At 44.1% G+C, this 24,799-nt stretch overlaps 1 protein-coding gene across 4 annotated transcripts in view; it reads left to right on the top strand.

The window, feature by feature from the left end:
• THRA (thyroid hormone receptor alpha) overlaps positions 1-24,799 on the top strand; it is a 151,402-nt gene that overhangs the window by 93,935 nt on the left and 32,668 nt on the right. For all 4 annotated transcript variants that reach the window (XM_061589355.1, XM_061589354.1, XM_061589356.1 and 1 more), the window contains one exon: positions 16,784-16,845. In XM_061589355.1, the coding sequence (XP_061445339.1) occupies positions 16,784-16,845 (62 nt within the window). The remainder of the gene's footprint in view (positions 1-16,783; positions 16,846-24,799) is intronic.

The following is a 24,799-nucleotide window of genomic DNA, read 5'->3' as shown; positions in this document are numbered from 1 at the left end:
ATGAAAGAATATAAATTAGACAATATAAAAGAGTAAAAAATAAGTAGCAGCATATTGTAACCAGTCTGATTTTACATCAGGCTGCAGTTTCAGATTCAACTGTTAATGTGCCCAAAATAGAAATAGAGCATAACCTCCAGTTTGAAACACAAAAGACGGTCTTCACCATCATATGACATTGACCAATAAAATGGCTTTGAAATTAATAAAAATACATTTGACACAGATTTCTAGGATGAATAATGAGGGAAATAAAATTTTCTAGGTTGGATTCTCTGTAGAAACAGTAGTAACACAGGAAAGAAGCAAAGTAAGAAGAACACCAACAAGCACAAAAATATAATTCTCTATCTTTGGAGATTGCAGGTGTTGCTCCCACTCACCATATGGTCAGAGGCACGTGTTACCAAATTCTTCCAAGCTACACAGCAAGTGGGTTGGACTGTGAAAGACCAACCCAAATTGTGTTTGCGTTTTGACAAATTTGTAGAGCAGTAGTATATCTCAGAGAGGAGGTCAGGTCTCCTGCTCCCCTGGTGCATTCACTATAGCTGCCCAATTTCCCTGCTTTTTCAAGTTTGATAGAAATATTTGTTGGCTATAGGTACGTTCTTAAACCGCAAGGTTTTTTGCCTGTTGGTGAATTATTATCTCCATTATATTACAGATTAGGGGAGAGGGCTGAAGCAGTGGGTTTTCCTAAGGCCATCTAGTGATTTCATGGCAGTGGAGAGGCTCACATCAGAGATTTCCTGGGGAAAGGATGGGCCATAGCTCAGTGGCACAAGCATGTCCTTTGCATGTAGAAGGTCCCAGGCTCACTCCCTAGCATCTCCAGTTAAAAGGTTGTGAGAAAAGACCCGTGCATGAAACAATGGAGAGCTGCTGCCAGTCAAGAATAGACAGCACTGGGCTGGATGAATAAATACCTTAACTAGTATAAGGCACCTTCCTGGGTTAGGCTTAGTCTATGAGCCCTGTGCTACTGTAGCTCTCATAGTTGCAAACAAAATTAATTTGCATAATTTAAGTTGCAGAGTCTGGGCATTCCTCGACACAGAACCGTAAGTTGAGAGAGAGAGAGTAAAGTATGCTTGCAGCTTGATTTACCATTCAGTTGCCTGCCAGAACAGCTGTGATTTTATCTCTTTCCAGTGCTGTTGCTGCAAGTATGCCAGTCCTAAGCAGGATTTGTCTCCGTGTGTGCCAGGCTGCAAGCCTGGCCTGTTTACCCCTCTGTCTGTGGCATCCGGCAGGGCCAAGGAGAGGTGGGGGATGGTCAGGATAATGAGCCCATTCTCTGACCCTGGCACAGGCTGGACCCTCTCGGGCCCCGCAACACAGCAGGTGTCTTTTTTGCCGGCAAGACTGTCCGCTTCCCTGCCTGCCCATCCGCCAGCTATGCTGCTGCCTCTGTTTGCCCAGACTTTCCTGGCGGGAATCATTGGCAACAAGAACAACTGGGGGGGGGGAACAAATTACTTAGGAAGTCTCCCTCCCCTTCCATCACCCCAATCCTAAGATTTGCAAAGCTGCTACCGCCTTTGCTACACTTGCCATTTATTTCTGTGTGTTGTGTGCAGGCTGTTTTTATTGCATGTACCCTTCCAACAAGGTGTGGTTTCCTCCATTCCCCATCGTACAAGTGGCCAGGGGAATTATGTCTGTGCCAAAGGCCACCCAAGGAGTCAGTAGCAGAGATGAGTCCTTAAAACCCAAGGTCTTTCCAAACCTAATGAAGGTCTCTCCTGGTTGCCATGGTGGGCTTTCACAGTTAGTCTGGAGAAAAGCAAATGGTGCAGGGAAAGATGTTTGGTGGGGGGATAAATTTGTCTGTTTGCTCCCTAAAAGCAGCTCTGCCATGCTTTCTGGACTCCATGATGCCCTCCAAACAGAGCGCCCTCTGATGAACTAACCAGGCAGTTCCAACCTCCTTCTTTGTCTCTCATTTTGATGGGAAAGTAGCTGCCACCTTTTGCTGCCAATCTCAGGCTTCACATATCTGCTCCTTGTCCTTCTGGAGGCTGGCACTAGCTCTGCCAGAATTGCAGGGCAGAGGGAAAAAAGGGTTCATCCAAACTAAGACAAGGAAGGAAAATGGGAGGCTGAAAAAGCTTCATGGAAACCCAGAATATGAGCAAATCCTAGCAAGCAAAAATGCACCCCCCCCGCCACTGCTCCCAAAATAAAGAATTGAAAAGAAGTGAATTGAGGCCAGGTTTGCATAACCCATTTACATCACAGGGGGCTTTCCTGCAGATTTTGAATTTTCCAGTTGCAACATTTGAAGTGGGCTGGGCTGGACTGGGCTAGTGATGGATTTCCAGAATCCTTGTCGGAAGGGGCCCCCACATAAGTATAGTTGAAGCCCTGGTGCTAGGATAGGAAAGCATGATGTGGAGTTCATGTGCTCAGAGTCCCCTTGTCAGCTGCAATGAGCCATCAAATGAGGGCAGGCACATTGTAGACAAGATGGCTAAAGTGTGAAAGGAGCTTTAGATTTCTCAAAGAGACAAGACAAGCCACATCAGAGGGGAAATATAAAAACCACTCAGGGTCGCAAGACACTTTGTTCTTGTGAAAAATTTATTCCTGATGTCAAATGTTATGATGCCCTAAAATTGAAGTAAAACCCTCTTTAGGGAATCCTCTATAAGTTTTTCTTTTTTTTAATTTTTAAGAGAAGGTGGTAGAATAATTTCCACACCACAGCATTCCAGATTCTTCTTACCCTGCCTCTCCCCCCGGCAACAAATTTCTTGGGTGTAGTAGAGTACCTAAGAGTGTAAGTTGGGAAGTCTGCAGTTCAAATTTTTCCTCTTCCCAGAACTCACTAGTGGCTTCTTTGGGAAGCCATCCTCAGGTTCCCATCTGCAGCATGGGCATAACCACACAGACTTACCTTGCAGGATTGTTGTAAGGTCACAAGGGTGTAGTTGTGTGGGGTCTCGGGGGATCCTAGACTCCTTACTTTTTGGGGAGCAGGGTCCCAATGTCTCTAGCATTTAACAAGTCAATCAGCATGAAAAGAGAGTGTGTTAGCCACTGAGAAGAGTCTTCTAGCACACTTCCTTGTCATTTCCTGCTGATTGGAGCCAATCAGAGTGAAAAGAGGCGAGTCAGCCACTTTTCAGTAGCTAACACTCTCCTTTTTCATGCTGATTGGCAGCTAGGGACATCTGTTGTTGTGGAAGAAAGCATTAACAGGATCTCATTCTTAACCCAGCAGCATAAAAGGGGGGAGGGGTGTGATTGTCATGAAGGGACCCTGCACTTCTGAATTTGCTACTACACTACTGAAGGTCACTGTGTTAATTTAGGTGGTCACAGGGTGAGGATTCTGTAAGAGATGTATGCCAGGAAGGCAAAGGTCATGAAAGGCATCTGCAGGCAGAGCTCACCACTGTGAGCAGCTTTTTTACCCCAGGCTGGGAAATTTGGCTGCAGCTGATTGCCAGTGAAGAAGCACAATTTTTAGTCATTTGAGATGTTTCTGCCTTTTTCCTGACAGTAAACCTGTTTTATGTCACAGGATCATCTGCCTTAACATGTATGCACAGCCACATGTGAATGTGCATGTATCATTGCACAAGCAGTGATGGAGGTATGTGAAATATGCTGGTGTTTATACATGCACATTCATATGGCCATTGTATAGGAGGGGCATTTTTGTGCATGGAGGTCTAGACGTGATAGACACTATGACCTCCAAATGCTATATTTATCTGAGGTCACCTGGAACCACATGCATTGCATGTGAGACACCTGTGCAGTGCATCATTTGAAACTAGTATACATTTGCAGGCTTAATGGCCTTCCCTCAGCAAGAAGAGAAGTGTCAGCCTGCTAGGATGATAAGGGAGTCAAAGGTGTACTAAAGAACAATAAGGAGATTGCAGAGAAGCCAAATTAATTCTTTGCATCTGTCTTCACAGTGGAAAATATAGGGCAGATCCCTGAACCTGAACTAACATTTGCAGGAAGGGATTCTGAGGAACTGAGACAAATAGTGGTAACGAGAGTGGAAGTTCTAGGCTTAATGGACAATATAAAAAATGACAAATCACTGGGCCCGGATGGCATCCACCCGAGAGTTCTCAAAGAACTCAAATGTGAAATTGCTGATCTGCTAACTAAAATATGTAACTTGTCCCTCGGGTCCTCCTCTGTGCCTGAGGACTGGAAAGTGGCAAATGTAACACCAATCTTCAAAAAGGGATCCAGGGGGGATCCCAGAAATTACAGGCCAGTTAGCTTAACTTCTGTTCCTGGAAAACTGGTAGAAAATATTATTAAAGCTAGATTAACTAAGCACATAGAAGAACAAGCCTTGCTGAAGCAGAGCCAGCATGGCTTCTGCAAGGGAAAGTCCTGTCTCAGTAACCTATTGGAATTCTTTGAGAGTGTCAACAAGCATATAGATGGAGGTGATCCAGTGGACATAGTGTACTTAGACTTTCAAAAAGCGTTTGACAAGGTACCTGACCAAAGACTTCTGAGGAAGCTTAGCAGTCATGGAATAAGAGGAGAGGTCCTCTTGTGGATAAGGAATTGGTTAAGAGCTTGTTCGGAAGTCCGTCCGGCATTGCTGGCTGGACCTTTTCTCATAAATTAATGAAATCCAGTCCTCCCAACAAAAACAGGCTTTTGAGGTTGATCTCTATGTTTCTCCCTGCCCGGGAGAAATTTCATCAGTCAAAAAAAAAAAAGTTCTGACTGATTTATATCTGAATAAGCTTCTTCTGAGGCGGGAGCCCGTCTCCAAAGCAGGCACAAGCGAAGTCACTCTTCCCGGAAGTCCCTCACCAAAGACTTCTGAGGAAGCTTAGCAGTCATGGAATAAGAGGAGAGGTCCTCTTGTGGATAAGGAATTGGTTAAGAAGCAGAAAGCAGAGAGTAGGAATAAACGGACAGTTCTCCCAATGGAGGGCTGTAGAAAGTGGAGTCCCTCAAGGATCAGTATTGGGACCTGTACTTTTCAACTTGTTCATTAATGACCTAGAATTAGGAGCGAGCAGTCAAGTGGCCAAGTTTGCTGATGACACTAAATTGTTCAGGGTTGTTAAAACAAAAAGGGATTGCGAAGAGCTCCAAAAAGACCTCTCCAAACTGAGTGAATGGGCGGAAAAATGGCAAATGCAATTCAATATAAACAAGTGTAAAATTATGCATATTGGAGCAAAAAATCTTAATTTCACATATACGCTCATGGGGTCTGAACTGGTGGTGACCGACCAAGAGAGAGACCTCGGGGTTGTAGCGGACAGAACGATGAAAATGTTGACCCAGTGTGCAGCAGCTGTGAAAAAGGCAAATTCCATGCTAGGGATAATTAGGAAAGGTATTGAAAATAAAACAGCCGATATCATAATGCCGTTGTATAAATCTATGGTGTGGCCGCATTTGGAATACTGTGTACAGTTCTGGTCACCTCATCTCAAAAAGGATATTATAGAGTTGGAAAAGGTTCAGAAGAGGGCAACCAGAATGATCAAGGGGATGGAGCAACTCCCTTACGAGGAAAGGTTGCAGCATTTGGGGCTTTTTAGTTTAGAGAAAAGGCGGGTCAGAGGAGACATGATAGAAGTGTATAAAATTATGCATGGCATTGAGAAAGTGGATAGAGAAAAGTTTTTCTCCCTCTCTCATAATACTAGAACTCGTGGACATTCAAAGAAGCTGAATGTTGGAAGATTCAGGACAGACCAAAGGAAGTACTTCTTGCGCATAGTTAAACTATGGAATTTGCTCCCACAAGACGCAGTAATGGCCACCAGCTTGAATTTCTTTGAAAGAAGATTAGACAAATTCATGGAGGACAGGGCTATCAATGGCTACTAGCCATGATGGCTGTGCTCTGCCACCCTAGTCAGAGGCAGCATGCTTCTGAAAACCAGTTGCCATGTTCACTCTCCAGGGGAGAGTGTTCTTGCACTCAGGTCCTGCTTGCGGGCTTCCCCCAGGCACCTGGTTGGCCACTGTGAGAACAGGATGCTGGACTAGATGGGCCACTGGCCTGATCCAACAGGCTCTTCTTATGTTCTTATGTTCTTAGTATAGGCTGTAAAAACTCCCTTATCTTTCCTATTACATACACACACATGCACATGCACACACAGAAAAGCACAAACACCTTTGACAAATAAGTTGTTAGTGAGGTGCGATGATCACACCTGGCCACATGGTGGCAGACTTGCTCCATAACTTACCCTGTTATGGGGCACTTTCCTAGGCAAAACCATTTGGAGAAGAGTTGAGAAACCAGCAGAGGATAAAAGGGCATGGTGAGGGATGATAGGCTGGAGTTGGACAGAAATTGTGCCAACCCCATCACAAAGCAACAAGTGATTAAGAGGTGAGTTTGGGTGCAGGGGTAATATCTGCTCCCTCCCCAGCAAGGGAGGAGGTGGCAAGCCAACCATGTATGAGCATGTGCAGTTGATGCTGTAAATCTTAGAATAACAGGCAGCTGCAACCTAGTAGCATGGCTGGGTGCAAGGGGTATCTGTCCATTTTGAGCTTGGATTGGCTTCAGAGGAGGAAAATGCTGTGCCTGCCAATGTCTCAACACCTAGCCCATGGAAATCCTAGCCCACCCAGCTGTATCCCAAGTTCATCATATTAAAATGTGTGCATTTACTTCTATTGACCACAGCTGTGTACCACCCTTCCTCTAAGGTGCTCAGGGTACCATACAGGGGTTTTCCTCCCTTTTAATCTTCCCAGTCTGGGTTTGGCCACTCTTCAAGTAGCAGATGTTGGGGCAGCGTTCGCCAATTATTTCTCTTATGATGATGATTTTTTTTAACCACAATTGAAGGGAGCAGGATCATATTTTCTGCTCCAGCCATTGAAAGTGTCTTGAGCTTTCTCTTTTCCCAATAACTCTGTGCAAGAGGCTAGGGTGGGAGAGGGAAGGACACAGACTGACATCTTTGCCCAAGACTATTCAGGACTGCCCCTGCTGTGTAGCAACGCATCATGGGGAGGGAGGTTGGAGGAGTAGATGAAGTGTTGTCCCTAGACTGGGGAGTGGGGGGGCATTCTGGCTCCACTTCACGCAGCAAAAACATCTTGGGCCTCCAGGAAAGACCATTCAGTGGGCTTTTAGGGCCAAGCAAGGATTCAGTCTCTCCAGGTGAAGTCTAGTAATTCATCCATTCTGTGAAGTAAGCCAGTGTGGTGTAGTGGAGTGTTGGACTAGAAGCTGGGAGACCAGGGTTCAAATCCCCACTCAGCCATGAAGCTCACTGGGTGACCTTGGACCAGTCACTGCCTCTCAGCCTAACCTACCTCACAAGATTGTTGTAAAGATAAAATGGAGAAGGGGAGAAATATGTACACTACATTGAGCTCCTTGGAGGATAAATAATAAATGCATTTACTACTGCTAATAGTAGCAGCAGTAGTAGTGAGGGCAGAGGTGACTTCTCCTGCCTGTAGACTCTGTCTCAATTTAAAATAACATAACATAAAACTCTGTGTGTGTGTGATGGTGAGGCAGAAAGAAGATCAGTGTCATTTTTAATGTTTTCTTTCAGGTGTGAAAACATTTGTGGTGTTTGGGCTGCACTTCATGCCATAGAAAGAGCCTCTTTCACCCCAAAGAATGACTGGGCACAGAGCTCCTGGCCCTGGGAAGGAGTTAGACTTGCAGTGTGGCTCAGGCTGTCACAGGACATGCCCCTGCCACAACCTTTCGTTCTTGTCACTGGGCCTCAGGGCAAGTTTGTTCCCACAGGTTAGTCTGCTGCTCCCATCATGTGCAAATATGATTCCCTGCCTTTGCTGGGAAGAAGAGTGTGTGTCAGAGCAACTCTGAGATTTTGCTTGCCCCAGAGAGGTGGGGCAGGGGAGAGGCGGCACCTCCATTCCCTAGGCTCGTGTGGGAGGTGGGAATTGATTGTGATGGATAGAGTATGTGGGTTTTGTCACCATGCTTCTTGGGCAATCGCTTTCTGCTCACGCACCTCATTTATAAAGTATGAGCTCATCATTGCCCAGGGATGTACAATTGACCTCTGCAGCCTTTTCTTGCTTGCATATATGTTTAGTCTTTGTCTTTGGTTAGCTATACCTGTTGCTGCAATTCAGCTGGAGTGCAGAAAATGACAAAAAGTGGCATTGGCTGCAAAAATCAATTTCCTGAGACTCTCTGTTCTCATTGTGTAGCAAGTTTCTAGCCCTTCTGATTGCAAAGATTAGGATATGGCTATCAAAAGGTATGGGCAGTGCATGGTGGAAGGCAGGGCTTCCCAAACTGTGGTCCATCTGCAAGCTTCGTTCAGGTGGTCCACACTGTGTTTGTGGATTTCTGATTGGAGATGGCATGGATATTCATATTTATTTTTAATTGTATTTTTATTGATTCTTTATTTCTTACATTGTATTTTATTGTATTCCACTTTGAATTCTATGGAACGCAAATTGCAATATAATCAAATACAAGAAAGAAAAGAAGCATAAAATACAATTAAAAATCATACAGCATCTAGCACAGTGCACTACAATTGCTACAACAGGCAGAAAAATACGGCAAGGCCCTCAGCAATTTTCAGGTGGTCTGTGGGGGAAAAAGTTTGGGAACCACTGGTGTAAGATTTCTGGCTGTCACTGACAGGATCATTTCCCCCCCTCCAGTCATCCTTGTAGGCGGAGCTAATGCAGGTAGATCATTCTGCCACCTGCTGGAAAGAGCTAGTATTGTATCCTGTTGTAATAGGCAAATTCTCCCAAATCCACATGGCTCAGAGATTTTAGGAAATTGGGAAGGGGTGATTTGCTCTGAGTCTCTCTGTGTGTGTCTGTTTGAAGATGAAAGGTACTGAGTTTGGTACTTTAATCCTCCACCAGGAAACCCAGTGGTCCCTGTTCACTTTAGCACAATGGGGCTGACAATCCTGGGCCTTTAAAATAATTCTCTATGGAGTAGAATTGCTCTAAATTATTCCATGTGAGGAGTGAAATGCACTCTGCTGGTGCTCAGAAGCACTCTCTTGCCAGAGATGTCACAAGTAATGCTCCACGCAATATCTCCAGGTGTTCCCTGTCGCAGAAAGTGTGGGAAAAGCTGTGAGCATTGATGCTGGTGGATTGCATGTTTTCCTGGAATGCTCACAACAATGTCCCTAGAATTCTAAGCTGTCTAATGAATGTGGGTTAAAAGGCTTGTAAAATAGCCACCTACCTGCTAGCCTCCAGGTGACTAAGCTCAGACACTTTTGCAAACAGGAAGAGAGTTGGTTCTTTTTTTCTGTTGTGTGCCACAAATGATTAACCATGGTATGTGGGGGAAGGTGGGCTAGTAAAATGTATTTTCCTGGAATTCCATGATCTTTTGAAGGTACTCTGTGCTTGCCTATTCTTGCCCAGGTTCACTGCTGTGTGAGGGTGGTTGTCAGCTACAGCGACTGAAGGGGTGAGAGCCAGGACTCCAGGGTTGTATATCCAGCTCTGTAGAAAACGAAAGTGAGAGTTTATTCACAGGTTCTAACATTTATAGATGGAAGGAGGCTTTGCCACATAGAAAAAAGATGGCCTCCTCATGCCCATATAAAGAAGAGATGCTTTCCTTAGGTCCATTTCATGAATGTACAGTAGGGCCCCGCTTTACAGCGATTCACTTTACAGCGATTCGCTAATGTGGTGGCTTTCAGTTAGGGAAAGTCCCCGCATTAAGGCGCTTGTTCTGCTTTTACGGCGTTTTTTTAACATCGCGCTCTATTTTGACGTCATTTTCGCGCAACGCGCCCCATTATCATCAATGGGTTCCGCTTTACGGTGGCAGTCTGGAACGGAACTTGCCATATAAACGGAGCCTGTCTGTATTAAATATTTTATTTGCCATCTCTTGCTCAAAATGAATGTTGGGGCATAGATTATGTTTCTGCCTTGAGCACAGACACATATAGTCACATGGCTGTTTGTGCCAATGCACATGCAGGTTTTTCACTGCACTTGCTTTGTTTATTTACGTAGTACATTTACACCTTACCTTTCCGATGGCATATGTGTTTCACTCATCCCATTTTATCCTTATGGCAACCCTGTGAGGTAGTTTAGTCTGAGAGATGGTGAGTGGTCCAAGGTATTCCAGTAGGCTTCAGAGGTGAGTGGGGATTTGATTCTGGATCTCCTAGTCCGGTGTGTACAGGCGGGCCCCGATTATACGGCAGGTTCCGGTCCGGACTGCTGCCGTAAAGCGGAAATCGCCGTAAAGCGGAACCCATTGACGATAATGGGGTGCGTTGCGCGAAAATGACATCAAAATGGCGCGTGATGTTAAAAAAACGCCATAAAAGCAGAACAAGCGCCTTAATGCGGGGACTTTCCCTAATTGAAAGCCGCCGCATTAGTGAATCACTGTAAAGCGAATCGCTGTAAAGCAGGGCCCTACTGTATGTGTCCTGGGAGGCTATGATTGGCTTACATTTTCCTAATGCATGCACACAGTGTGTATACATATAGCAAAAATAAACATTACTCTTTGATCATCATTCTGTGTGGGTGACTATTTCCTGTATGGGACTAACTTCCATGTAGGAATTTTGTAATGTACAAAAAGGTCCTGGGATGCCGTGGGTTGAAGCAGGCAGGAGCTGTGGATCTAGGCTTCCAGAGCATTCACCACAAAAAAACAGTATAGTCTAGCACAGGAACCGAAGACCTGTGGCCCACCAGATGTTGGTCTACAGTTCCTACCATCTCTGACCATTGGTCATGCTGGCTGGGACTGATGGCAGCTAGGATCCAGCAACATCTGGAGAGCCACGAATTCCTCCTCTTTCCGATTAGGGTGTAGGAGTCGGGAGTTCCCATCTCAAGAAGCTTAGCACCATAGCTCAGCATCTACAGTAAGTAGCCTTTGTCAACCTGGTGGCTTCCAGATGTTTTGGACTACATCTCCCATCAGCCTCAGCCAGCATGGCTGTGTAGGCTGGGTCTGATGGGAGTTGTAGTCCGAAGTGTCTGAAAGGCCCCAGGTTGGCAAAGACTGGTCTGCAGTTGAAAAGAACCTCTGGGAGCAAAGCTGGAGGAAACCACTGTCTGGCAGTAGCTCTGAAGACAAAGCAGACAGTACTGGACTGGCCAGGTGAGCAGTCTGAGTTTGGAATAAGGCACCTTCAAGCACATCAGTATTGGAGAGGGGAGTGTCAGGCAGCTCTAGGGCTTGAATTCGTTGTGTTTTTGTGCCAGCTGTGCCTTCACAAGGTTGCCTCTGATACCCGCTTTGGTCCTGGGCAAGTTGAGTTCATAATCTCCACTCCAGGACACGGGTGTATTGTTGGAGGCGCAGTCTGCCTCGAGCTGTCATATCCACACATTTAAGGCACTCTTCTACCACTTCCCCCAAAGAATCCTGGGAACTATAGATTAAGGGCCTCCTAACAACTCTCAGCACCCTTAACAAACTACAGTTTCCAGGATTCTTTGGGGAAGCCATGAGGTAGAAGAGTGTTATAAATGTATGGTGTGGATGCGACCTCCCCTTTAAGAGGCTGCAGGGGTGGCTTCATCTATACTTACCCCCCTCATCCAATAGATAGCTGTAGCCCAAACCAAAGCCACATCTGCACCATACATTTAAAGCAGTATTATACCACTTTAAACAGTCACAGCTTCCCCCAAGGAATCCTGGGAACTGTAGTTTGTTAAGGGTGCAAAGAGTTGTTAGGAGATCCTTATTCCCCTCACAGAGCTACAGTTCTCATCCTGTCTTCCCAGGGAACTCTGGGAACTGTAGCTCTGAAGGGAATAGGGGGTCTCCTAGTAATTCACAGCACCCGTAACAAACTATAGTTCCCAGGATTCTTTGGGGGAAGCCGTGACAGTTTAAAGTGGTGTAGTACTGCTGTAAATGTATAGTGTGGATGTGGCCCCAGAACATTTTGAATCCATTCCCTACTTGCATCTTCTCTCCTCCCCACCTCTTGCCCGCCCAGGGAATCCCAGATGCGGAGAGGAGGCATCTTCGTGCCTCTCGTGCTTCCCTGCTGGGCACACGCTGTCCTCAGGTGCCGAGCTGGCTTTGCTGGCAGGGGGCCAAGCAGCCTCACGCAGTCGTTGGGGAGAAACAGCAGAGCATAGTCTGGCGCTGGTCCCAGGAACTCCTGGTACAAGCCGTGCCTATGAGCCTTATGTGGACAAGAGGACAACCTGTTAGGTGATTTTGGGGTGGGGTGGGGTGGGGTAGAGGGACAGGCAACCTGGTTGTACCAGCCTTGCCTCCCCCCTCCCCCCCAAGTTTTCCAGTCACTGTTTATGGTATTTTTTTAGAAGCTGCATTGTGTACATGCTGATGTGTTGTGTTTGCTCAAAGGCTGCACGTACACACCGCCGGCATGTGTTATTGTTGGGTCGTTTCCCCAAATGACACTTAAATCATGTTTTTTTTTCCTTTTTGCATTTCCTGTTGGTATGATTCAAGCATTTAAGCCCACATTGACTAGAAAAGGCATTTAAACAGAATTGTATATCAAGCAGTTGTTAACAGGCCTAGTTCTCTCTGTAGCATAAGAGCATTATCACTTTGGACTGTAGGTGAGGGCTCATATCATGAAGCCCCCTCCATTTGATTTTTTTAAAAAAAAAACATCTTCACATAACAAACTAGCGTGTGGGGTGGGGGAAGGCTAGATAAAAGCCCTTGTCCTTGAAATCTAGTTCTCTGTGTACAGAGAATGGTTTTTGTATGGATGAGATTTAAATCCTGTGAGCCTCCACCTGCTGTCTAAAGTACCCAATTGGGACAAAACCAAAAGCTTACCAAAATGAGGGCATGCCTGCCCTGCAATGAAGAACCCATTTGCATTCTAGCCAGTACATCTTCCCCTCTATTTCAAATATTCAGGTGGACGTTTTGTGCTTTTCTAGCCAAGACGGCACCACCACACACAAGAGGGAGGCGTCAGCAGACTTAGGGGAATGTGGAGTATTCAAAAATACAAAATACCATTTGTGGGGGGGGGGGAGCTGAAAGGGATACAGCCCAACGAGTACTGAGCACACTCAGTGATTGCAGAATGCTGATTGCCTATTGAGGAGAGACAGAAAACTGGGTGGGAGGGGGAAATGGAATGGAGTATTATGGAGGAGGGCATGGCTGACTAGAACAGTTAACAGAAGCACCCTATCCTGCAATATTTGTGGCAGGTCCACTTATAATAAGAGTTTCCCTGATTCTTTCTCCACCTTCTTTTATTTATTTTCTCTGTTTAGCCACTTCACATGTTACGTTTTAAAGGTATTACACATGTAAACATGATACATACACATGGCAATTTTTCTTACTGTATAAAATATATGTTGCATATGATAGGGGTGCATATACCAGGGAGATGGGGTTGGCTGCCGTTCCCTAGGTGTGGGGTAAAACACAAATTATCTCACATGTATCATACAAAGAGACTCTGTTAAGTCTTGTGATTCTGGGCTTTAGCCTTTGATATGGTATGGTGATATTAAAACCTCAGCGAATAAAATTGTGTCTGCTCCAGTGTGTACTTATTGTAGGGTTTTTCTGAAAGGGAGCCATCTTGTCCTTTTTAGTAACATCCCTTGCAGAGGAAACAATATCTCAAACCGCACTTATGCTTAGCCAATTCAGCTCTCTTTCCTCCATACTCATAGAACTTTTTCTGTTTTTCTTAAACCATTTTTTAAAAAAAACAGTCTATTTACGAAAGATATTTAGACGTTTCCTTAGGCAACTAATATTTTTGCTGATTTTCAGAAGGCTGCGAGATTGGGAGCAGGCGGTCTCTTTGAGTAAGAGACTCCATAGCACTGGGACATTTTACCCAAAGAGGCCCACCTGAGCTCAGTCTTGCAGACTTTTAAAAATCAGTAAAAATATCCCTTGCCTAAGCAAGCTTCTAAAGTTCTTTTGCAAGTAGGCAGGTAGTTTTTGTTTAGTTGTTTCAAGTACTATAAATTTGTGAAAACCTAAGGCATTAGCCTTTTAATACATGGGTATACGTACATATATATGTATAACCTGGAAGGAAACCCAAGTAGTATCATCTTGGCTCCACCTCCTGCATGCCACTCATACCGTCACTGCCAATGGGATAGTAGCATACAAACAAAGCTGCAGCAACTGGCAACCAATTGGCTGAGCTGCCACTGAGGTCATTCTTTGTTGTTGTTTTAATCTAGGCCAAAAAGGACATTCTGTCTTTTGAATTTAATTTGGAAGGAAAAGCTTGTGGAGAGACACACATTCATGTACACACTCTCCCTTAGTTTGGGAACAGGTAATGGTACAATTATTTTAAAATACTGCCCTTCAAACAGATTGAAAAAACAAACAATTCCTCTGATATATATATGATATAAGCTGAAATTGCACCCTACCAGCCTAACTGTGGCATGGAGGTCACTCCCTACAGGATTTCAGTCTGCGGGGTGGGAGAGGGGAGGGAAAGACCTTTTATCATTATTGCTGTTCTGTTATTTTTGAAAGTGTTTCAATGCTAGCTGTTCTACAGCAACTACGTTAAAAAGAGCAAACTTTCCTCATGGGCTTACAGTCGTTTTTTTAAAAAAATTGTGTGAGTCTTGAACTCCTTTCTGTTAATCAACTCTCCCACATTGGAGCTATGATCTTCGAGTACCATTGATGCCTAATCAATGTAGCCTTTCCCTTATGAAAGGTGATTTCCTTCCTTTTCCCAATCCTCTTGAAATTGGGGGTGGGGAATGGAAAGATTATTCAATTTGCAATTAATCTTCACACTGTTTGGGCTGGTGAAAACAGGCCTCCACACATCTCATAGGATGAGAAATTGGGAAGGGCTATAGCTCATTGGTAGAGCATCTTCTATGTGTGCAGAAGGTCCCAGGTTCAATCCCTGGCATCTCCAGGTAGGGATGGGAAAGTTCCCTGCCTGGAACCCTGGAGAGCTGCTGCTAGTCACTGTAGACAATACTGCACTCAATGAACCATTGATCTGGCTTGATATAAGGCCGCTTCCTATGTTCTCAAACTCTTCACTAAAACTCGAGATCTGAACCCTACACAGGCACATACCCAGAAGTATTGGAGAATGATCAGCTCCTGGGGCTTCCCCGTTCACAGGGATTTGGGAGGGGCATCCTTACTACAAGGTGGGGCCCCACGCCAACAGGAGATGGTGAGTTGAGCTGGCTGGAGCAGAAGGTTCCTGGTGGGTTATCACTTGGGTAGTTGGTGAGTAGTTCACTTGACCATTTGATTCACTGGTCTTTGCACCAGAAAATATGCATAAAATGAAATCATCTGCACACCATATACTGCAATGTTTCATCCGGGGAAGGGAGATTACATCAGATAAAATATAGCCATCCTTCAGCTTCAGAATTCTAACCCTTTTCCACTCAGAAAATTTGCTGAAAGAATAAACACCAGTCTCCTAATTGTCACTGGAATCTTGTTCCCAAGCAAATGAGAGTGTGTTTTTTAATTATAAAACTGCAAATATTTAGGCTTAGCTGTGAAAAGTGACAGATAACTGGAATAAAATAATTAAATATGTCATTCCAAAGGAGTATTTTGAGAATAAGCATTCCACTTACTTATAAAACGTTTCTGCTTTTACCAGGATCATAATTGGTTGTAAGAAGGCAGTCACTATGTATAGTTACAGATAGAAGCTCAATTTTTTCACCTGGGCTATGCCCAATACTTTAATTAACTTTTTTGGAAACTGGAGCAATCATCAAGGATTTCCAGTAGTTACTTCAAATAATACTTTCTATAAGATTTAGTTTTTAAGTAAGAGTCTGTTTTGTTTTTTACCTGCATATTTAAAAGAAGAAGAGATCGAGATTCTCAAAAGGCTGGATTTGGTGTCCAAAGCACTTGCTCAAATGTGGAATTCACACTGCTTTGTTCATAGGCTGTTTAGCAACTCATTTAGTTTCTTACCATTTAGATATGAGATATTCTTGAAAAGTTTGGATTGCCTTACATTACTCAATGAGTTGTTAGTTGGGGTCAGGACTGCTTATGGGTTAAACCAACTTTTAATTAAAAATAAGTGTTAATATGGGGGAGTTTAATTCCCTGTTCTGTCGTGAAGCTCACTGGGTGGGTAATCGTGGGCTAGTTATTTCTTTAAGCCTAGCCTTCCTCGCAGGGCTGTTGTAATGATACAAAGGAGTAACACCTTCCCAAATATGCATTACCCTCAGCTCCTTGGGAAAAGTGTGGAATACAGTTGCATAAATGCAAGTATAAATAGTTGTCACCACCCCTCCTTTCTTTTTAAGTTTGCCATAGATGTGAGCATGAGAGGCATAGACTGGAGTAAGTTGGGTTGTATGCGTTGCTCTGCATTGTTGCTGGTGGATTGGCTCCTCTCTTTTGACTTCCTGTGCAGAGGCATGCTGACTCTGGGGTGAAGACGTTGTAAAGGTTATGGAAAAGGGCAGCATGGGAATCCCAGGTCAAGAGGGGGCTCACCATGTGTGTGCGTATGCATGTGTAGTGAAACTTCTTCCCAACCCCCTTATCACTTCTGCTGCTCTCAGATAACGCAAAATGAATCTACTTGTACTGCTCCCGTCTTCTGACTTCTTAAAGGGTGTGGGATGATAGAATTGAAGCTGTGTGAAGCGAGAGGGTGAGCTGTGGTACTTGGGAAAGCTTTGGGGGTGGGGGGTCACAAGGTGGGATACACTGTTAGAAGGCTGTGACAGGTGAAGAGGCTGCAGTCACTTGAACCAGTAAGGCAGCGTTTGCATAGTAAATTCACAGTTTTGTTTTCAGCTTTTTAAATCTCCCCTTCTTTCTTCTCTGAAGGTGGCCGGATGGGAAACGTAAAAGAAAAAGCAGCCAATGTTCGGTGAAAAGCAGTATGTCAGGTAAGTTATCTTTTTCAAATTGTTTTAATTTGTAGATTTGTAGATCTTGTCCAACTCCTACCAAGTCAGGCTGCTCAAAACAGGACCATCCAGCAACCAGCACTTCACTGCATCCCTGATCAACCTACTCAGTCAAGACCAAAGTGTGCCATAAGCAGAGAACAGGCTCTCTACAGCCATGTGCTTCCAGAGGCAAATACCTCTCAGATAACTCAAGCAAGTGAACCAAGCCACACATTGCAGAGCCATAGAATACATAGTATGTATGTGCACTACGTCACGAGGCAGTTTGACCTGATGAACTAGCCCCTTTCTGACTCCCCACCTCCCAGTCAAGCTGCCGTTTAGACCGTGATGCTTCAACAATTCATCCATTGAGATGTCTCAAAAATGTTGTTAGTGATATAGACGTCTAGCAACTCTACTTCACACAATGCTTTAACCTCTAAAAGTTGTAGCAGAATCTTCTTTATGCCCCAGAAATAATATCTGGAGGGGAAAAGAGAAATGGGGATTGAGTGGAAAGGTTGCCTTGATCCAAACAGCCATCACTGAGACTCCAGAATATAAATAACAGGATATCCTTCAGGAATTTATCCAACACTGTCCTGAACCCATTGAAGTTCTTTTGATGTTTTCCACTGGCCCAGAGTAGGAGGTCATGGGGCAACTCAGGATATCGGTTCTCAAACAGCAAGTCTGCAGCTGGAAGATAAACCACTAAAGGGCTGGGGGGATGCAAGAGGTGAGGCCACAGTGGGTCATGGGGCACAATGCAATGATGTGGGGGTTGGTGAATGTGAATGCTGAGCCAGATATTCTCTCATTAGAATAAAATATGTGCCTTCAGCCTGTCACCTGTCCTGTTAGTTTCTTACTCCATACATAAACACACACACACACACCTAATCAAATTGTTTTGATTCCATTTCCCATTAAAATCCTCAGCTCTTCAAAGTTCTCACTTTCCAATTTAACTTTAAATTGAAACCGAATTGTGATTTTTATCAATGTGGAGATAAAAGCAACAGCAGCGGCAACAACCCTGCAACAACACACATATATTATGAATTTCTCAGTATTATCTCAGAAATGAAATCCCAACAGACAAGACTAAACTTCACTTCAGTGGTGAATCATAAATATTGGTGTTTTCTACCATATTGATAGAGTGAATCAAAAGTTACATCTGTTGAAAAGTGCAATCTGCATTGTCATCAAACTGGTATCCCTTTGATTCAGTGGTTGCAAGATGGGGGGGAAACTACTTGTGCACAGATCTGTATAAAAATAAATGTTCAGCCAAGCAGAGGGACAAATCGCAGGGCAATTTTGAGTCTCTCAGTATATGTTCACTACAAACATTTTTTGGCTTCCCCCAAAGAAACTGGGGAATGGTAGTTGAAGATCCCTAGTTTTCTTCCACAAAACAAATGTTCCCAGTTTTCCCTTAGTAGACGGAATGACTACCAAGTTTAATATTTGTAGTCAGATACACCCTCAGTTTCTTGGTCCTGTTATGGACTGCACTGATAAAACAAGGCAATGCTTTTGGTACCATTGACAAAATGAACACCCAGTCTGGTCACACACGAACATACAACACCCCGCCAAATGCTACTGCTTCTATACATTCCAAAGAATCTGGAATGTTCTCTGGGAGCTGGAGGAGAAAATGGAATTTGCTACAGGGAATTCCTTTTCTCCATGGCTCCTGGAGGGCATTTTCCATTCCACATAAATGGTTTAGTTCATCTTAAATGGCTAGTTCATCTTAAGGCTTTTGCTTTCCGTACATATGAAGAGAGGTAAGCAGGGACTCCCAGGAAAGTCCTCCTATTGGGGAAGGGTCCTAGTTCAGTGGTGGAGCACATGCTTCATATACAGAAGATCCCCAGGTTCAACCTCTGGTATATCTAGGTAGAGCTGGGAAAGACACTCTGCCTGAAACCCTGGAGAGCTGCTGAGACAATACTAGGTGAACCAAAGGCAGCTTTCTTATTCTCTCTCTCCTATATTTTTCTTTCTCTTTCACAGTTTGTGGGTTGAGGGGTTGTTCTGGTCTTTGTAGTCTGGTCTAAAGGGCAAGGATGAGTTCTTGCAGGAAGCCAGGCCATACTCCTTGTTCTAAGGGAAGGTGATATCCCCAAAGATCTACAATGCCCTTTGTGAGTCTTGAAGGACAGGAACCCATGGTAAGAAATTTCTTTCTCATTCTGCTGAGTGTACGATGTAATGTGTGGGTGGCACATACATATGACTTTCAGTGTACCATTCTGCACAATCCACACTCTCATACGTGTTATTGTATCTTCCATGGCACACATTATATCATACATGCTTTAGGAAGTCCATTCACACACCAGTTGCTCTTCTGCACTGGGAGGAGTCCTTGTTTGATGGCTATTTAAACTGAGTGCCTTTTCACAGTATGCTTTTTTGTCTCATGAAAGCTGATTCTTCAGCTTCAAAAGTGGAAGCTTGAATTGGCCTAACATGGCTGCCGATTGTGTGGTCTCCTGTGATGAGGAGAGCATCACAGCAAACTTCAGTGGTTTTCCTTCCTACCCAGATGCTGACTGTCTTGCTGGCAGAGAGAGGGGAGGGTTTCTCTTCTCCCCTGCCCCCCCCAGCTTTCATGTTGTAAACAGCTGTATTCCAGATGGGCTTAAGACCTAGTGTCTCTCCTCTCCTCATTGTCCTACTGTCTCCATCTGGAAAATCACATAGGCTCTTTGCGACTTCTGTTTCCCAGCGTATTAGGGCCACTTGTGGCATGATACTTTCTTTGCATGGGTGTACACTGGTGTAGAAAACCCGTGTGTAAACTTTCATGTCTGAAGGTCACAAATGTGTATTTTTGCTGTGAGTAACCTTCATTGGGAAATTGTAATTGGTAGTCGATTCCCAGTGAAAAAGATGTATGTATAAGAGGGAATACATGTGTGATCTTCACATGTGGTTTGTATATGTAGATGTTTTTCCTGCTATACACCAGTATATGTGCCCATGCAGAAGATGTCATGTGTAATTTGGCCCTTGGTCACTAGATCCTGCTAATCTCTTGAGAGCCAAAGGCAGCTAGCTCAGCGCTTTCCACAGCAAACACAATCACTGTGGTCACACTGGTGTTTCTCACAGCAAACATGTAACATATGAACAGTCTTTTAAACACTGATACACATACATCAAGATCCTCCGTGGCGCAGAGTGGTAAGCGGCAGTAATGCAGCCGAAGCTCTGCTCACGGCCGGAGTTCGATTCCAACAGAAGGAGAAAGTCGAATCTCCGGTAAAAGGGGTCGAGGTCCACTCAGCCTTCCATCCATCCGTGGTCGGTAAAATGAGTACCAGCCATATGCTGGGGGGTAAAGAAAGGCCGGGGAAGGAACTGGCAATCCCACCCCATATATACGGTCTGCCTAGTAAACGTCGCAAGACATCACCCTATGAGTCGGAAACGACTCGCACTACAAGTGCGGGGACACCTTTACCTTTTTATACATACATCAGAACCCCCAGCCATGTGTACATGGATGTTTTATGATGTGAGCATGTCATTAACACTTTTCATGTTTGTTGTGTCATATGCTGTCAGCACTCACACACACAAATCATATGATTTTAAAACTTTATAAATTGGCTCTGTGTGTGTGTGTATATATATGCATGCACACCAGGGATGGGGGAGAATATCCACTAAATCGGACTTAGTACCAGATTCTGACAGAATTTGTCAGTCTGCTATCATTTTGGACTGGCACTGATTTCTTGTGGCAGGCTGCGGCTGCAATTGGCATGGATTTTTTGCGGTGGGCTGCAACTGTAATCAGCACAGTTTTTCTTTAATTCTCCCCCCCCCAATTTTACATAATTATCTTCATAATTTCATCTAAGTTGATGCATTTGTAACAGTGTGTAGGTGTGACAAATAGGAAAAAATAAACCACAGTTATCATTTACATAGGCATTTATGTTAAAAATCACACAAATTGTTTTTTCAACCCCTCCCCCAAAAACCAGCAGATTGAATCAGCAAGTGCCGAAGTAAGCGGGAACAAACAAAGACAGATCAGGATAGAATGATGGACTACTGGAATACAAATGGATCGAAACTAGGCAGCGAACCCCATCCCTAATGCGCGCGCACACACACACACACACACACACTGTGATTTTATAAATTAATGTATATCGCACACACAATATAATATAATCCGCCCATTTTTTTATGCTTCACTTAATGAATTAACTTCTAATTCTGGCTATAGAAAGTTTACAGAAAATGAGTAGCAATAGAAACAGAATAGTAATAGATGAGTTTGTCTTGGAGAAGCCTTATTCAAGGCCTAGCGACAGGAGAGGCTGTATGCTGTTGGCAGTTATGTGGTGTTGGGCAGCCAAGGGGGAAGAGAGATGATGAAGGTAGAGACAGGGAGCGAGCCAGATGCAAGGTGGCTGAAGGAATAGGGCAAAAAGACATAGAACTGAGAAACCAAACCTGAAGGGAAGGGGAGGAGGCAGAGAGAAAGAAGATGAAGAGTGGAGGAAGGACAGGGTCAATGAGAGACAGTGTCTGTGCGCTTTCGGGGTTGGACAGGACACCACTGAGTGTTGTTGGTAGGAAAGGAGTAGGGCAGTTGAAGACTGGAAAGCTGAGTAGAAAGAAAGCACAGGACATAAGAAAGACTGTGTACACGTTACCAGCTTAAAATGCAGCTAAATTGTTCTTTTTATCAATTCGGATCAAAACTTGTTTGGGGGAAAAACACATCAAAGTGCAGTATTTCATGAGAGGCACAGAACAGATACAGGATAGATATAGACTGTGGCTCACATCATTTGCATACTGCTTCCTTAGCCAGTGGTGAGACTGCACTGGATGCAGAGTAAATGTGAGTGTATACACAGCCAAAGTTTTGAAAAAAGGGACTGTAGAGCCATGGGGTTAAGAGCCAATGTGATATAGCGATAGTGTGTCTGTCTGACTAGGACTGGAGAGACCCAGGTTCATATGCCCACTTAGTCACAAAGCTCCCTAGATGACCTTGGGCCAGTCACTATCTCTCAGCCTGATGTACCTCCCAGGCTTGTTGTGAGGATATAATGTGTGCATGAGGGGGAGAACCATGTATACCACCTTGAGCTCTTTAGCAGAGGAAAAGCAGACTATATTTATTTATTATTTATTTTATTTAAAATATTTCTATCCCGCCCTTCTACCCTATAATAGGGCACTCAGGGTGGCTTACAAAAATAAAATCAAACATGTACGTAATAAAATTGTAAACAGTAAAATCACAAAAACATTAAAATACAATTAAAATACATAAAATACAATATTTACACACACACACACGCACACACACACACACATAGGGATAGATACTAAAGGGTCTACAAAGGTAAAAGGTCATGGCACAGTAGTTGCAAGCACTCTTGGATGTAATCAATTATTTTGGCTAAGGCCACATTCACACCATACATTTATTCTACTATTTCCCCACTTTAAACACCTGCCATCTCCAAAGATAGAGAATTATATTTTTGTATGTTTGCTGGTGTTCTTCTTACTTTGCTTCTTTCCTGTGTTATTAATGTTTCTACAGAGAATCTAAAATAGAAAATTTAATTTCCCTCATTATTCATCCTAGAGATCTGTGTCAAATTTATTTTTATTAATTTCAAAGCCTTTTTATTGGTCAGTGTCATATGATGGTGAAGACAGCCTTTTGTGTTTCAAATTGGAGGTTATGTTCTATTTCTACTTTGGGGGCATTAATAGTTGAATCTGAAACTGCAGTTTGATGTAAAATCAGACTGATTACAATATGCTGCCACTTCAGCAATGGAATGGAAAAAAGAAGATGCATATTTTCAGCCTGCTATGTTTAAACCACTTCATTTAAGGCAAGGTGGGCCCGGTCAATTAAAAACATAGAGCACACCTACAGTTTTGCTAGAATATATTTCACCTCCCACTGTTTTATCTTGTGCAAATTGACACACTCCTGAGGTCCACTGGAGACTATTTTGCAGAAGTCAGTGCCATTATTCCACAATCATGTTTGGAGTTTTTTAAGTGTAAATTTTGCAAAGTGTTGCTGTACTTCACATATTCACAGAAATAGAAACAAAAGAAAATGATTTCCTATAGGAAACTTCACTAAAATTGCAAAGTAAATCAGACATATTTAAAGTGACCCTCTGAACAATATCAACTGTCTTAATAATGTTGCTTCCTCTCTGCTAAAACAAGATCAGTACAGCACGTCTTCTTTCTATTCTTTGGGCTGATTGCGGGTGTTGCCACCACTCACCATATGCTCAGAGGCACATGTTACCAAATTCTTGCAAGCTACACAGCAAGTGGATTGGACTGTGAAAGACCAACCCAAATTGTGTTTGCATTTTGACCAATTTGTAGGGCAGTCCAATATCTCAGAGAGGAGGTCAGGTCTCCTGCTCCTCTGGTGCATTCACTGTAGCTGCCCAATTTCCCTGCTTTATAGTTTTATAGAAATATCTGTTGGCTATAAGTACGTTCTTAAACCGCAAGGTTTTTTTTGCCTATTAGTGAATTTCCCTGCTTTTTAATCAGGGAGGTAAGAAATGGGATCCTGTGCAAGCTGGCTGAGAATGGATTGATCATTTGCATGCTTATTGAGTTCAGTGGGATTTACTCCCCTGCAATCATGCTTAGGATAGGTAAAACTGACCACAGGGGATGGGGAGGGGAGGAGGAGGGAGGGGAGGAAAGGCAGAGGGGAGGACTGGGAGGGGAGCAGGCAAGAGGAGGAGGGGAGGGGAAGGACAGGTTTGATCATTTGCATGTTTATTGAATTCAGTGTGATTTACTCCCGTGCAATCATGCTTAAGATAGGTAAAACTGACCATGGGGAGGAGGAAGGGGAAGGAGGGAATTGGAAAGGGATGAGGAGGGAGGGGCCAAGGAAGGGGGAGGGAAGGGTCAAGAGGGAGGGGATAGGAGGTAGAAGGGAGGGTGGGTTTGATCTAGGGTTGCCAGTCTCAGGGCCTGAGAATAATTCTGTATCTTTAAGAGAAGAGATAATTCAGCCAAGTACAGGTTTTGCAACACTGTAATGGGAAAAACCACAAGGTGAAATTCTCCCTTCCCCCTGCACAACTTTTAAAGATACAGAAGACCTCGTGGAGGCTCGGCCTGGCAACCCTAGTTTGATCATTTGCATACTTTTTGAGTTCAGTGGGATTTATTTCTGTGAAATCATGTTTGGAAATGGAAATGGACTGCCTTCAAGTCGACCGAACTTATGGTGAACCTTTGAATAGGGTTTTCATGGTAAATGGTATTCAGAGGTGGTTTTACCATTGCCTTCCTCTGAGACTGAGAGGCAGTGACTGGCCCAAGGTCACCCAGTCAGCTTTATGGCTGTGTGGGGATTTGAACCCTGGTCTCCCAGATCCTAGTCCAAGGCTGACCCGGGGGAGGGGCAGGGAGGGGGAGGGGAGGAGATTGGGTGGGTGGGCACTGGGCAGAGGGGAAAATCCTTTCGAAAAGGAAAACATTGTGAACAGTATCATTGCTTTTCAGCGTTTCCCTCACCTTTTTATTGTACAGCAGGCACATGTAGCCTCCCACCCAAATTTAAACCAAAGCTGTCCCTGGCCACATCTGCACCAGGCCTTTAGTTCATTTTGGAAAGTCATGGCTTCTCTCAAAGAATCCTGGGAAGTGTAGTTAGTGAAGGGTGCTGAGAGTTGCTAGGAGAAGCCCTGTTCCCCTCACAGACCTTCAATCAGAGTGGCTGACTGTTAAACCACTCTGGCCATTGGAGCTCTGTCACGGGACAGGAGTTTCCTCTCAGCACCCTTCACAAACTACACTTCCCAGGATTCTCTGACGGAAGCCATGACTGTCTCACGTGAAATAAAAGTCTGGTGTGGGTGTGGCCCCCTGATTAGCCAAGCCCAGC

This window comes from Rhineura floridana, chromosome 11, assembly GCF_030035675.1.
Source record: "Rhineura floridana isolate rRhiFlo1 chromosome 11, rRhiFlo1.hap2, whole genome shotgun sequence".
Taxonomy (NCBI): domain Eukaryota; kingdom Metazoa; phylum Chordata; class Lepidosauria; order Squamata; family Rhineuridae; genus Rhineura; species Rhineura floridana.
Note: the sequence above shows the minus strand (reverse complement) of the source record. Positions and strands in the feature narration are given on the sequence as shown.